The following is a 13,298-nucleotide window of genomic DNA, read 5'->3' as shown; positions in this document are numbered from 1 at the left end:
AATATTTCGAGTAGTTACAAACAGAATGACGAAATTAGTATACCCCCCATCTTATGGTGGAGGGTATAAAAACTAATATGGCATCAATCAATTTATCAGCTGCTCACGTGCATGTGTACACACAAATGTAAGTGTGTGGGTCGTACTGAAATTCATGTATGTGTTGTAATTTCAACTAAAACCCACCTCTTCGTAATTAATAAATAATGAAATACAAAACAATTTAAAAAGAGACAAATGCAGCATATTTTCACTGTTATAAGTTAAATAAGCACAACTTTCCCAAAGCCTTTGTCAGCATCTTCCACTTTTATCCAAATATTGTTGTTGCAATTGCAAGGCCTAAATAATTACACATTTTTGTACAAAACTTATTATTTCGCACGGATTGATTGCTTGTTGTGAAAGAAATATTTATCTTTCTTTCGATTATATTTATTTATATTTGAAAAATACTTTCTTACTTATGAATCCACAAACACATTATTTGTTCCACCCAGAGCAAATACATGTGAGCAACATCACTAAGCCTAACAAACACTCAGTTACAATTAGAAGTTTGGCGATTACGTGTATTTTGCGTAAAAAATGACTTGAGGCACAGCAACTGTGGTTGTGCTCTCAGTGAGCGTCCCGAAATGTTTATTTTCCCTAGATGAAAAAACAAGTTATGACAAAACGAAAACATTTCGCAAATTTTTCAGTTAGTTTTTTATATAGAGTTTAACGAGAAAACCGAATATATTGGGTTGCCCAAAGAGTAATTGCGGATTTTTCATATAGTCGGCGTTGACAAATTTTTTCACAGCTTGTGACTCTGTAATTGCATTCTTTCTTCTGTCAGTTATCAGCTGGTTACTTTCAGCTTGCTTTAGAAAAAAAGTGTAAAAAAGTATATTTGATTAAAGTTTATTCTAAGTTTTATTAAAAATGCATTTACTTTCTTTTAAAAAATCTGCAATTACTTTTTTGGGCAACCCAATAGTACCGGCCTTAAGTAAAGAAAAACTAGTTGAAACACCAAATAACATTTTATTGGGTTGCCCAAAAAGTAATTGCGGATTTTTCATATAGTCGGCGTTGACAAATTTTTTCACAGCTTGTAACTCTGTAATTGCATTCTTTCTTCTGTCAGTTACCAGCTGTTACTTTTAGCTTGCTTTAGAAAAAAAGTGTAAAAAAAGTATATTTGATTAAAGTTCATTCTAAGTTTTATTAAAAATGCATTTACTTTCTTTTAAAAAAATCGGCAATTACTTTCTGGGCAACCCAATATTTATATATCAAAAATTAAAGGTATTTTTAGTTTAAAAAAAACTATATTTGTCATAAGTTCTTCCAACAGTTTATAACAAAAACATGTATTCAGAAAAGAAAAGATGCTTAATTGGTTAAAATTCCTTTTATGTAAAACAAATTATTTTTTTTTTCATATATTAAATGTTTTCTTCGGTTTGAATTTCTTGTCCTTTTCACCATTAGAGGTTTCTGGCGGCTTGCCACCTTTGTGATGACCGAACTGGCGGCACTTAATGCATGTATGTTTCTGAAATGGACAACATTTCACGTAATGCAGGTTTTGGGCATTTTCTTATTTTTGTCTGTATTTTGCCTTTTGTAGGTTTTTTACCTTGCAGATTTTCCTGTATTGATGTTGAAACTACTTTTTGGTTTCAAGTATATAATATGGTGTGTTTCATATACGAGTTGATCTAGATTTGCATCATCAAGCATTTTGAGCAAACGGATTCTTATGTCGTTTTTCTTTGCCTATTTCAATCTGAGCACAAACACTTAAATTGATAAATTTTCACTTCGTCATTTTAAATAGCTTAAGCTGAGTATTCTGTTCAGCTTAGTCAAGCGAAATGCTGTCAAACTCCATATAAAAAAAAACGTCGCCGAAACGTTGGCTTAAAACAGGCGGTAAAGTAGTACTCTGTTTAAAATGAGGAAAATGACAAAAATTGTCATAGTGGCAACACTTGAAAACATTGCCGGCATCATTTTTGTATGTTTTATTGATTCAAAGGTTCCTTTTTCTTCATTTATTAGCGAAAAATAAATTAAATGAAGAAAGCAATAAGTGCAGTTAAAAAAACGCGTTTGCTGTCAAACTCCGCTCGCGGAAAAATGGCGATCCTCGTCTAGCTCCTATAGGTGAGTAAGCTCGTTCCGGTTTACACGACCGCTCGCCGCGGAAACATGATGGCCATTGGTTTTTTAAGGCACCAATTACTAGCATATTTATGCATGAACCGGTGCCGCCCGGCCTCTCATTGAGAATCTCCGCGACTGCAATTGCAGCTACTCCGTATGGGGCATTCCACTTTGCGCAACCTGTGGACGCGGGTCGGTAACTCGCAGCTAAGCTTCTCTTGATAACAATGAACACCACACAGATCGGAGCTCAAAGTTCCAGCCTCCTGTGTGGTGCTCATAGTTATCCCGTGCCGTCTTGCCGAAAAGTTTTTTCAACTTTTCCACGATGTCCTCCAGCGTCATTTCCTTGGTTTTCACTGGTAGTACAAAGTTTGCAAATCTTACGTGTACCTGATTTGACATTTTCCGCCATAATGTTCTGTCGTTAGCTTTCAAGGAGTTTGCCTCTTTTTCGAAAACGTGAAGGAATCTGTTAATCCAAGTTTGAAAAATGAGTGCACTTTCGGGCTCGTATTCAAAATTTGTCATTTGTTAAGCTTTGCATCTGTGAAAGTGGTTATTCATTACGCCAGTACAGAAGAGTCATTTTCTGTAACAATTTCGTTTGTTGCATCATCACTGGTTGTTGTTCAGCAAAGAAAAATATTCATAAAAATTTTTAGTTCACCATCCTCGTCGCCACTTTATTTGTGTAAAACTTCAGAAATGTAATTCAAGTAATTTGCGTGAGTTCACTACTACTAATTGTACAAGAATGAGCAAAACTAAAAAGGTTTCAATGTGTGTGTGTATATGCGCGGCCTTTCTGCGTATCACTTATACATATGTGTTGCAAGATTCGTACGCCGCTTATTCGTATGCCATGTTCAAGTGTGGCAATAAGGGTTACCCTAACACTAAAGAAGTTATATCGAAATATAGAGATCGGCAAAACGATTGTTTAAGACGGCTTGTCTAGATGTATACAATTTATTGGAAATTCGGGAAGCTCTATATAAGACGGCGAAGTGGGATGTATTCCGTCCAAGGTGGCACCTGTGTCCTTGGATGGGGAAAATTTTCCATTGCTGGACAGACAATTTAACTTCAAGCATTTTGGAAAGGTCAGTAAAGGCAACTCTAGCCCTACACACCTGCAAGAGTTGGGTGCTTAAGCTCCGTGTCATACACTGGCTGTGCGAGGGTTGCCTTTTATTTTTCGGGATTGTACAACCCTTGTGTTGCAATCTATAAACTGAGAGCTCTATCGTAAAGCTTGACATTTTTGAGGTTATACGTACTCAGAACGTTTTGACATACGAGAGCTATTTGTGTTATTTACAGTAACTTAATGCTGGCAACATTTGTGAGGTACTATGCCATGTAAAACTTCTCTCCGAAGAGAACTCGGCTTATCATTGAGCTTAAACTTGAATCGGACTGCACTCATTGATATGTGAGAAGTTTGGCCCTGTTCCTTAGTGGAATGTTCATGGGCAAAATTTGCATTTACAGTAACTTAAAAGATTCATCTCGCCCAAAAAAGTGGAATTAAATCGTGAACATTTTCGTGCGATTATTTTGTACAGCTTTCGACGTGGATTAACTCAACAACAGTGTAGCGATGAACTTAATTCAATTTTTGGCGATGAAGCTACATTAAGGACCACTGTTTATCGATGGTATGTTGAATTCAACCGAGGTCGTAGTTCACTCTAAGACGAATTCCGTGAGGGCCTTCAAAATCAGTTGTTGTTCCAAAAACCCATAGATTCTGTGTGCCAACTGATGTTGAAAGATCGTCATGTGAGCTGTTGTGACATTAACACAACCTTAGGGCGCCCCGGTAGCAGAGTTGGTAGCGTGCTTGGATAACCAGTGCAGGGGTCGTGGATTCGATTCCAGCCAGAAGCCTTGGCCTAACGCTACTGTGGTGTCACAATGGACTTAACCACGCTTACCTAACCTAACTTAGGCATTAGTATGACTAGAATACATTCAATATTGCATGAACATTTGACCGTCAAAAAAATTAGTTCGCGTTGGATCCCAATCGCTTATAAAAAGGTTCGTGTCGATTGGTCGAAAGAAATGCTCCAAAAATACGAAACAATTGCATTTTTGAGCACACAAAACATCGATTTGATGAGTCATCCGCCGTATAGTCCTCACTTGGCACCGAATGACTTCTTTTTATTCCCGTATTTAAAAAAAATGAGAGGTCAACATTTTTCGACACCTGAAGAAGAAGCGTTTGATGCGATCAGAATAGTGGCAAAACTGCTTCGACAATTGGTTCGAACGCATGCAAAGGTGTATAGATCTTAATGCGGAATATTTTGAGAAACAATAAAGCTATTTTCGATGATTAATATTTGTTTTTGTGTTCCCTAATCCCGAAATATAAGAGGCAACCCTCGTTAATAGCAGTTGTCAGACCTATATTGCTATAAGGTGTTGTGGTCTAGTGGATGGCGCTCCGAAATTACATCTTTTGTTCAATACTTAGCCGGATCCAAAGGACGGCATGTTTGTGTATCAAGCTGTGAGGACGTCGCAGAAGAGGAAAATATTGAACATTTGCTATGTGCCTGTCCTTTACTGGCAAAAAATAAGTTCCACTGAACTTAACTGAATTAGCGCATATGAACATTTGTAAGTTGATAGCCTCATTTTAAAGCAGTGACGGGCATACTAACACTGTGGCAAAGATAAAACTGTGCTTGTTTGAGAATCTTCAAACATCAACTAAATGAAATAGCTTTGAAATAGAGGCAGCCGAACAAAGCCACACGAAGTTTTTTTAACTGTTCGTGTATTTCAATTCGTTGTGTGTACGCTGCCCATCTATGTTTGAAAGCAATTTTTTTGTTGATTTAACGCTTGGAACTAAAAGATATCTTTTTTACGTTCCTGTGGACTAAAATGTTTAAGAAAATTGCAGACTGCTACTAAAATCTAACGTAGAGAATTTTTTTTTGCATTCAGGATTTTATTATCGAAGTAAAACCCCGTTTACACTGCTCGTTAAATACGGTTTTAAGGCTCTCGTCAGCTGATTTTACAAAGGGAAAACATATGATCGAGCCATTAAATCCCGATTTAAAGTGTAAACGGGTTGAAGCTGCTATCACCAAACGAATAAAACTAAATTACACCCACAATATTTGTATGTGTCGTAGAACATGATCTCTTTTTCATATTGCAAATCTTAGGAGAGGTTTTAAAAAAAAATATTTTCAAATTTATTTTTTTTAGATTCCTCACCATTTAACGCAGACCTTGGTTTTGCAACGATTACTTTCCCATCCTTTGTGTATTGAACCCGAAGTTCGTCATATACTTGCACAAGCTGAGATCACAGACATTATAAGCAAAGTATCGCGGAATGTAGTCAAAAATAATTCAAAAGATCTTTTCAATCTTCTGCACAAATGTTTCTTTGAAACTGACACGGGTGATATTTTGATATCCAGCAAAACGGTGGACAAAATACTCATGATACTTTCGGAGCCTTTGGTCGATTCCAGCTATGAAACAGAGCACGAAGGTGAAGGTGACGAGAATACTGATATTGATGCATGCGCCAGTTTTGTAGCCCAAATCATGCCAGTTGTATGCTCAAAAGAAAATGCATCACTTGAAGTGAAACATGATGTATTTTTGCGGCTCTTCAAATTTAGCATAGAAAAATCCGCTAATGATTTCATATCGGAAGATACGCTATGGGAGATAACAACCTGCTGGCAGGATGCCTTGTCCAGCGAAGATATAGTAATTGATGATGCATTATTGCAAAAATGTGCAGATGTTGTGGCCTCCCAAGGGGAGAAACCTAATTTAAGCTCTACCGCCATAGACTCAATAGCCGAAGCTTCGGGTAAGTTTGTAACCTGTTCCACAGAGAATATCCAAGATGAGAAAGAACGTTATGACAAAATTGATAAGGTTTTGGAAACCATATTAACTAATGACCAGCTTGCTATTAAGGATTTACACAATGTTTGCCTTTTGGTGGAATCATTGAAGGGTTTCGTAACGCCTAGCTCTGGCTTTGTACAAAATATGCGCAGGCTCAACGAATTACATGCAGTTTTACAAAAATCCCTATTGAATTTTTCAATACTGAGCAAATTGGTTTGCTGCAAACCCATGCAAGCAGCAGATATGGGACTTCAAGAAAAGTCCGAAGCAAATGATGAGGAAATAACCGATGACTATTGTGATCCCAACGAGAACCTATTAAAAGTTTGGTCTAATTATCTACAAGACGAGTTACTCAAATACATAAACATTGCGGCGGCTGCTGATTCTTTGGTTAATCTCTGTGATAGTTTGGATAAAAGTCTGGTATCTGTGTGTTTAGAGCTTTCCGAAAAGGTTCAATCGTTACTGCGCAACTCGGGGGAATTGAGTATTACACTGAAGGAAAGACTGCTGGAGGAAGCAGCCAAAGAAATAGACATTGCCTATTTTCGATCTTTGCCGTATTTGGTTAATGTCCAACAATATGCCCAGTTTGAGGAAAGTGGTTTGCTCTTGCTAGCCGAAGATCTTCAGGAATATTTTGCTGGTCGAAAGACATTTAAAGCCTATATGGCTGCACTGCAATACCTTTTGCCCAAACTGGAGGCAAAAACGCTCGACATGCAATGTCCCATAATGCGTTGTGACCCCGATGAGTTGTGGATAAAAGCGGCTGTATTTCATAGTTTAATAGAGAATAATTTCTCATCTTCATACAATGAGAAATCGGATCAAAATATTATAACAGTGGCATTGCAATTCATAACAGAACATGCAGATAAATTGCACACCCAAAAGGATTTGCTGCTATATCAATGGTAAAAATTCTATACAAATTGAGAAAGTGTTTCTACCAAATACTAACCTCACTCCTTTCAGTGAGATACAAAAACAAGAATTTAAAAATATCCTCAATGCCGTGGAATACATTCGCCTGTTGGAATGTGTATTGCAACGTATACCCTATCAGTTAACCATTAAAAATTGGGATGTAATACGCATTGGTTTGGGTCATTGGATTTTAAGTGTAACCAAATCTCTGGATCATGCTCTAGATAAAGTTGAACAAAAGGTAACTTTTTCTATGGAACCAAAGCCACGACTCTAACTGTGCCTTCCTTTGTAGTCTTTGTACTTTACCCTGCACGTCTTTAAATTGTTCTTCTCACTCACTAAATTTTTCAATGAAGAAAAACAAAAAAGTTCCACTGAGCTGGTAAAGAATGTCCATGATGAATGGCTGCAGGTATTCTCACGAGATGTTTATCTAACCCTATTCAAAACTTTCTATAAAGTTTGCCAATTCCAAGGTATGCTAATTTGTGTTTAAGTCTAATTCAATTCTAATTCCTTATTCAACAGATATTCCCAATGATTTCCTAGACTGCTGGGAAATATTCTTGGTAGAATTAACCACCACAATGGAATTTATGGATTTTGGAATTGTTTATACGGTGAATATTTATATTCCATATCAATGTACCACCTTTAATTGTTTTTGTTTTAATTTCTTTTAACAGTTCTGCAAGAACTCAAATCAAATGACATTGGATCATATTTGCAATTTCTTGTTGAAAAATCTTTCAAGTCCCATTCATTCACTGCGCACTTTAAGCATTTTTATGATGCGAAATTTAACACCATACTTTGTGGCTGATGATATCGAGATGTATGACATTAAATCGGAACAAATCGATAAGGATGAACATAAGAGCATCAAATGGCATTTCCTTAATCGTTTTGAGGATTATATGGGACGCTATGATATGCCCATAAGGAAATATTTAAGTGAATTTAGGTAAGATTTTTTTTTTTTAAATGCGTTTTGCAAATTTGCCCATGAACATTGCATTGGGGAAAAAGCTTTTAATATAAAATACCATCTGCAATCTCAAAATAACAGGTAGGTTGGCTTCGATTATGTTGAGAAGAAGATGCGAATTTATACCCGCCCATGGCGCTATGGGCATACACCAAAGCCGGTCTTGCCCATGACAGCCGGTTCTGTGTACCGGATTGTCCCGATGGAATCCTTCATCGACCAGAGACTGCCGACTCAGTGTACGTGTTCGTCTTTTTTTTCCCCATCATGCGAGAGGCAAATCCCGAAGTGCCTTATCCGCCTGCTACTGGTCCGAGCTGGGATTGAAGGGAACCCAGGACTCTGGTTCTGTTCGGTTTGCCAGAACCGTCTCCATCATCGGTCGGTGTCAGTGAGGTGTAACCGGTGCATGGAGTGGGTGCATTTTCTATCTCGGGCCTTACGTCACATCGGGAGTATAGTCGTCGGACTATGTGACCCCTCCAACCTCTGCCGTGCGGCAATATACGCAATAGCAACACCCTAGCTCCAATGTTACCGAACCAGTGCCCGGAAGTGCTTTCTTTTTTGCAATTGAATTGCAACGATCTCCGAGGCAAGATCGACGAGTCGGAGGAACATATTGGTTGCAGCGATCCATGAGATAAAGCTGACCCACAATTGCAGTCGTCACGGGTACAAAGTGCTACGTAAGGAACGCATACGCAATGGATGTGGGAGATTGACCGTGGTGTATGTATGGGGATTGACAAGGAATGTATGGGGATTGCAATCAAGTATACATGCCGCCGGTTGGTAGTTGTGACCCAGTTAATGGCCAAGTTTACAGGCCCGACATTTGCGACTGGCCATAAGCGTCTGGTTCTAGGAGACTATAATGCGCATCACGTTTCACGTTTTCATTCTAGCCTAGGTAACGACCAGCGGGGCATAGATTTGGCAAAACAGTTTGAAGGCTCCACGTTGTGCACGGTAAATGCGAATGCCTCCACTAGGATTACGAGAAGGTGCAGCAGCTCGCCAGACAATTCCATTACATCCCCTGATCTCCTGAGTGACGTGTCCTGAAAATCCGTCATTTCTTAGTAATCACACCACCTCCCCATAATTCTCACCACCGACCGACCACCAGACTTTATAACCTCTGAGCGCTGGACGTTCATCAATTGGATCGGCTTGAGAGGTTTCACCATTCATCGGCTGGCACCCCTTCAAATGTGCTAGTTGCTAGTCGCTCGCTTTATACTTGCTAAATTTCCCAGGAACATTCCACTAAGCAACAGGGAATATTTCTCTCATATCACAGAGTGCAGTCCTATACAAATTGCAGCTCAATGATATGGACATGCCGAGGGCGAACGACGTGCCGCTAAGCGACACCACTAGTGAGAGAAGTTTTAACATGGCTGAATACCTAACAAATGTCGCCTGCATTTGTAAGCGGATAACCAGCGCTGAATTTTTTTTTTCTGATATTTACTTCGGGATTTGTCACAGGCGGACATGCTAACTTCTGCGCCACGGTGGCCTCCGCTCGCCTTGTACCAACCGGTCGGATTCCCCAAGTGCTGCCAAATTTCCCGGCGCAGGCAATCGTACACGCAGACGAGCGTTGTTGTTGTTATAGCCATGTGGAGGTGGCGATCCTCGTCAAGCTGTTATAAGCGAGCCAGCTCGTTCCGGTCCGGGAACCGAGTGGCCATTGGTTATTTAAAGGCGCCCATAACTCACCTTGTCATATCGAGCATCATAGGCACTCAGTATTTATGTAAGAGCCGGTGCATTCTGTCTCTCGCTGAGACTCTCCGCGATTGCAGTTACAGCTACTGCGGATGGAGCATTCCACTATGTGCAACCTGTGGACGCGTCCGGTAGCTCGCAGCTAAGCTTCTCGTGACTTCAATGAACACCACACAGATTGAACCTTAATGTTCCAGCCTGTGAGGTGTTTACTGCTATCCCCTGCCGGGGGCTGTTTAACCGTCATTTTTATTAAGCATTCCGAGAGTGCCAGGTTGTTCAACTGTTAATCTATTGAGCATTCCGAGAGTGACAAGGCTAGGAAGAGAGCCATTCGCGCAAACGTGGTCTTCGAGCCGATAGACAGCCATCACAATTGATCGTGGACGAAGTTACGAATATTATCCGTGGCATCAAGTCATCTGAGGCGTTGGGCCCCAACGAAATCTCTACACTGATGGTGAAGAATCTGTATCTACCTGGAGTCGAGTACCTTACAACTGTACGCAACCTGCCTTTGGACACTCTTATAGTACCCGATAAGCGGGAAGATGGGCAGAGTTATCCCGCTACAGATGTCTGACAAGCCCCGAGCAAGGGGTTGGAGAATCTTGTTGGAGAATTTCCATCCGCCGAGCATCAGCATGGATTTTGAAGACTGCTTTGCATCAGTATTTGTGCAAGAGCCGATGCCGCAGGACCTCTCACTGAGACTCTCCACTCAATACCGATACTGATTGTACGCGACTGCCGTTGCAGCTACTCCGTATAGAGCCTTCCCCTATCCGTAACCTGTGGACGCGCCCGGAAGCTTGCAGCTAAGCTTCTCGTGACAACAATGAACACCACACAGATCGGACCTCAATGTTCCAGCCTGTGTGGTGCTCACAGGGGTATATAGCAAGGGCTGCCGCCTCAGTGTACAACACACTTCTACAACAACAACAATTTTTCGATAAAACTGGATTTTGTCATGTGTTACAGAGCACGAATTTTGATAACTTGCAACGATTTGCAGTCGTTGCTCGTCTGTGAGTTTCTCCATGATAAAATGGCAGGGTATACCGAACATTTTAAACTGACGATGGACACATCGAACCTGATTTTGACGAAATTGTTAATGAAAATTAAATTAAATTTCGAAAGTTTTCACTTACCTCTGCAAGTCTTTTGAAAATTCTATATTCACAAATTTACATTTCAGTTTCAAATTAACCGAATTATCCGAAATGAGCGCCATAGACAGGCATGAAGCACTTTCGTACCTTATGTTATGGGACTGTATAATTTACGCTTGTGCCAAATCACCAGTGGCTCTACGATCTGTGTACACAACATTTCTGCACGAAAATAAATATGAAGAGGTACGTAAAGATTAAAAAAAAAAAAACATATCAAACAAAAGCATAACAATAACAATTTTATCTCTATTTTTATCAGAATTTACTGCACTTCTTGTTTCGTTGCATGCCAGTGGAAATTTTGAAAAATCACAATACCAAACAATTGAATAATGATATCTTCAAGGGTCTCACATGGTCACAAATAAAAGGTAAGTAAAGAAGGAAAACTTCTAATTTTGGAAGCTGTGCTCGGTAGACATTTGTTGTCGTCCCTCAGTTTCCATACGATACTCTTCAGCAATATTTTGAGTTGTGGTGTAACCAGTAGCGGTATCACCCTCTTCGTAATAAATCTCTTCAGAGTCACTGGAACATAGTATATAATCGCTTATGGGCAAAAATGTTTGCCTTTCTAGGGCCAATCTCTCCATGCGAGTTTGCTGCTCATACTGATGTTGTTGTGGCCTTTCATTCACATGGATATTAAGATTTGATATAAATTTGTTGATCCACACAGCCAAGTTACAGGCCAAAACTTTTTGATATTCGCTAAGATTGCTGATCCAATACAATTCCCCGGCTGGGAAAAAAAGCTTTTAGAAAAATAAAAAGATGCATAGATGCAGAAATTGCATTTACCCGTAAATTCCTTTAGGTTTTCCCATATAACATTCACCAATGGTGATCCTTCGTCCATAACAAATTGATCGTTTAGTAGAAACTCTTTCATTTCTTCGAACAGCACCCACATGATTTTCTTGATTTGTGAACGTTGTTTACGCTTGATTTTTCGTGATAATTTCTGACAACGCAATTTCTCCATTCTCTTGGCTACTTTCTTTAAACGTCTCTCCTCTTCCATCCATTGCAAAGCGGTTGCTATATTGGTGTATTCAATTGTTGGCTTCTCTTCCATGTACTGTTGCAAAGCCGAACGATGCCTTTCGGACAGCAAATGCTGGTAATGATTCAGCGTATGCCTGACGTGTTTAATATCAGGAGCTGCCAATTTGCTAATGCGTGCCGTACAGTTGGGCAGAATCAATTTCTTTGGATAAAATCTTGGCGGCATACGGGTAGCGGCAATCCTTACATTTGGTCTGGATAAATAGGCTATATGTTCGGCTTTGGTGAGAATGTCACGATCAATAACCACATTGCCAGTGTGTTCACAGGGATATGGGGGATTATAACGCGGGCAAACGCAAAAGTATTTGTAAGTATAGCGAAGGCCATTTCTCTGGGGCTTCTCATAAAAGGGTTCTATGTTTTTGCAATTTATTGAGTGTTGCTGCAGCAACTGCTGTCTTTCGTTTATCTCGTCCAATACAGTACGCTTGGGGTTTGGCGTGTCAAGCGTCTCGTCCATTTCACTGGGAATTTTATTGAAATTTATTGCCATGTTTCTTTTGAGAAATCAGCAGACAACTTTTTCAACTTGAAATTTTTATAAAGTTATTGTTGACATAAGAAAACGTAAGTATGTATTAAATTTTGTTTTTTTTCTCTCTCTATCTTTCAGATTGTAATTTATCATTAGAAAAATATACTTGCCACCTGTATACCGATGTTTTGAGCAAGTTACCAGCTGTGGTGCGCAAATGGTGGAATACAAGTCCTTCAAGGCAAAAAACATTTGTCGATACTTTAACAACGAACTTCGTCTCCCCCATAATATGTCAGGAAGAATTAATGGCAATTGCCAGCAAAAAGGACAAACACGAAAATATGCAGGTGAGTTAAAAAGAAATTTCAAAGCTAATACCAAAGTCAAAGAAATTGGAAAAGAAAATTTCAAAGAAAAAATCTCAAAACCTTAAAGGCTATTTTCTGCGAAAGTTTCTAACAAATTTACATAAAACTTAACAAAAACAAACAAAATATAGGAATTATTTAGAAACACCCTATTTTTGAGGTATTTTTAACATCACCAACTTGTAGTAAAATTTGAAAGATGCCCCAATTTTTATGCTATTTGCGACGATATTTTCTTAGAATTGCAAATATCGGCAATATTTTTTTGCGAAGCAAAATGGAAGATATAAAATAGGGAGCCCTTTTCGTTGCATTTTAATTGGAAGATTTATCAGATCCTAGACTTTAAGAATCGAATAAATATCTTTTTTTGGTTTTATATTTTTACTAGCTGACCCGGGCCCGCTCCGCTGCGCCTTCTTTTACTTTATATGGAAAAAAATTCTCCTTGGAATATTTATTTTCGACAA

The 13,298-nt window shown here is 39.1% G+C and overlaps 2 protein-coding genes across 2 annotated transcripts in view; one reads left to right on the top strand and one right to left on the bottom strand.

Annotated features, from left to right (window-relative positions):
- LOC106091233 (E3 ubiquitin-protein ligase listerin) overlaps window positions 1-13,298 on the top strand; it is a 53,881-nt gene that overhangs the window by 10,912 nt on the left and 29,671 nt on the right. Inside the window, exons 5-12 of the mRNA XM_013257705.2 lie at window positions 5,401-6,986; window positions 7,048-7,240; window positions 7,295-7,478; window positions 7,531-7,622; window positions 7,689-7,966; window positions 10,935-11,094; window positions 11,171-11,282; window positions 12,596-12,807. Coding sequence (XP_013113159.2) covers window positions 5,401-6,986; window positions 7,048-7,240; window positions 7,295-7,478; window positions 7,531-7,622; window positions 7,689-7,966; window positions 10,935-11,094; window positions 11,171-11,282; window positions 12,596-12,807 — 2,817 coding nt within the window. The remainder of the gene's footprint in view (window positions 1-5,400; window positions 6,987-7,047; window positions 7,241-7,294; window positions 7,479-7,530; window positions 7,623-7,688; window positions 7,967-10,934; window positions 11,095-11,170; window positions 11,283-12,595; window positions 12,808-13,298) is intronic.
- LOC106091234 (uncharacterized) lies at window positions 11,138-12,555 on the bottom strand. Its single transcript, XM_013257706.2, has 2 exons — window positions 11,713-12,555; window positions 11,138-11,653 (listed from the first exon to the last, which is right to left on the bottom strand). Exons 1-2 carry the CDS (start codon window positions 12,473-12,475, stop codon window positions 11,304-11,306), a joined length of 1,113 nt encoding a protein of 370 aa, XP_013113160.2. The 5' UTR covers window positions 12,476-12,555; the 3' UTR covers window positions 11,138-11,303.

The sequence above is a fragment of the Stomoxys calcitrans genome, chromosome 1 (genome assembly GCF_963082655.1).
Source record: "Stomoxys calcitrans chromosome 1, idStoCalc2.1, whole genome shotgun sequence".
Lineage (NCBI taxonomy): Eukaryota > Metazoa > Arthropoda > Insecta > Diptera > Muscidae > Stomoxys > Stomoxys calcitrans.
This window is presented reverse-complemented; position numbering and strand designations above follow the sequence as displayed.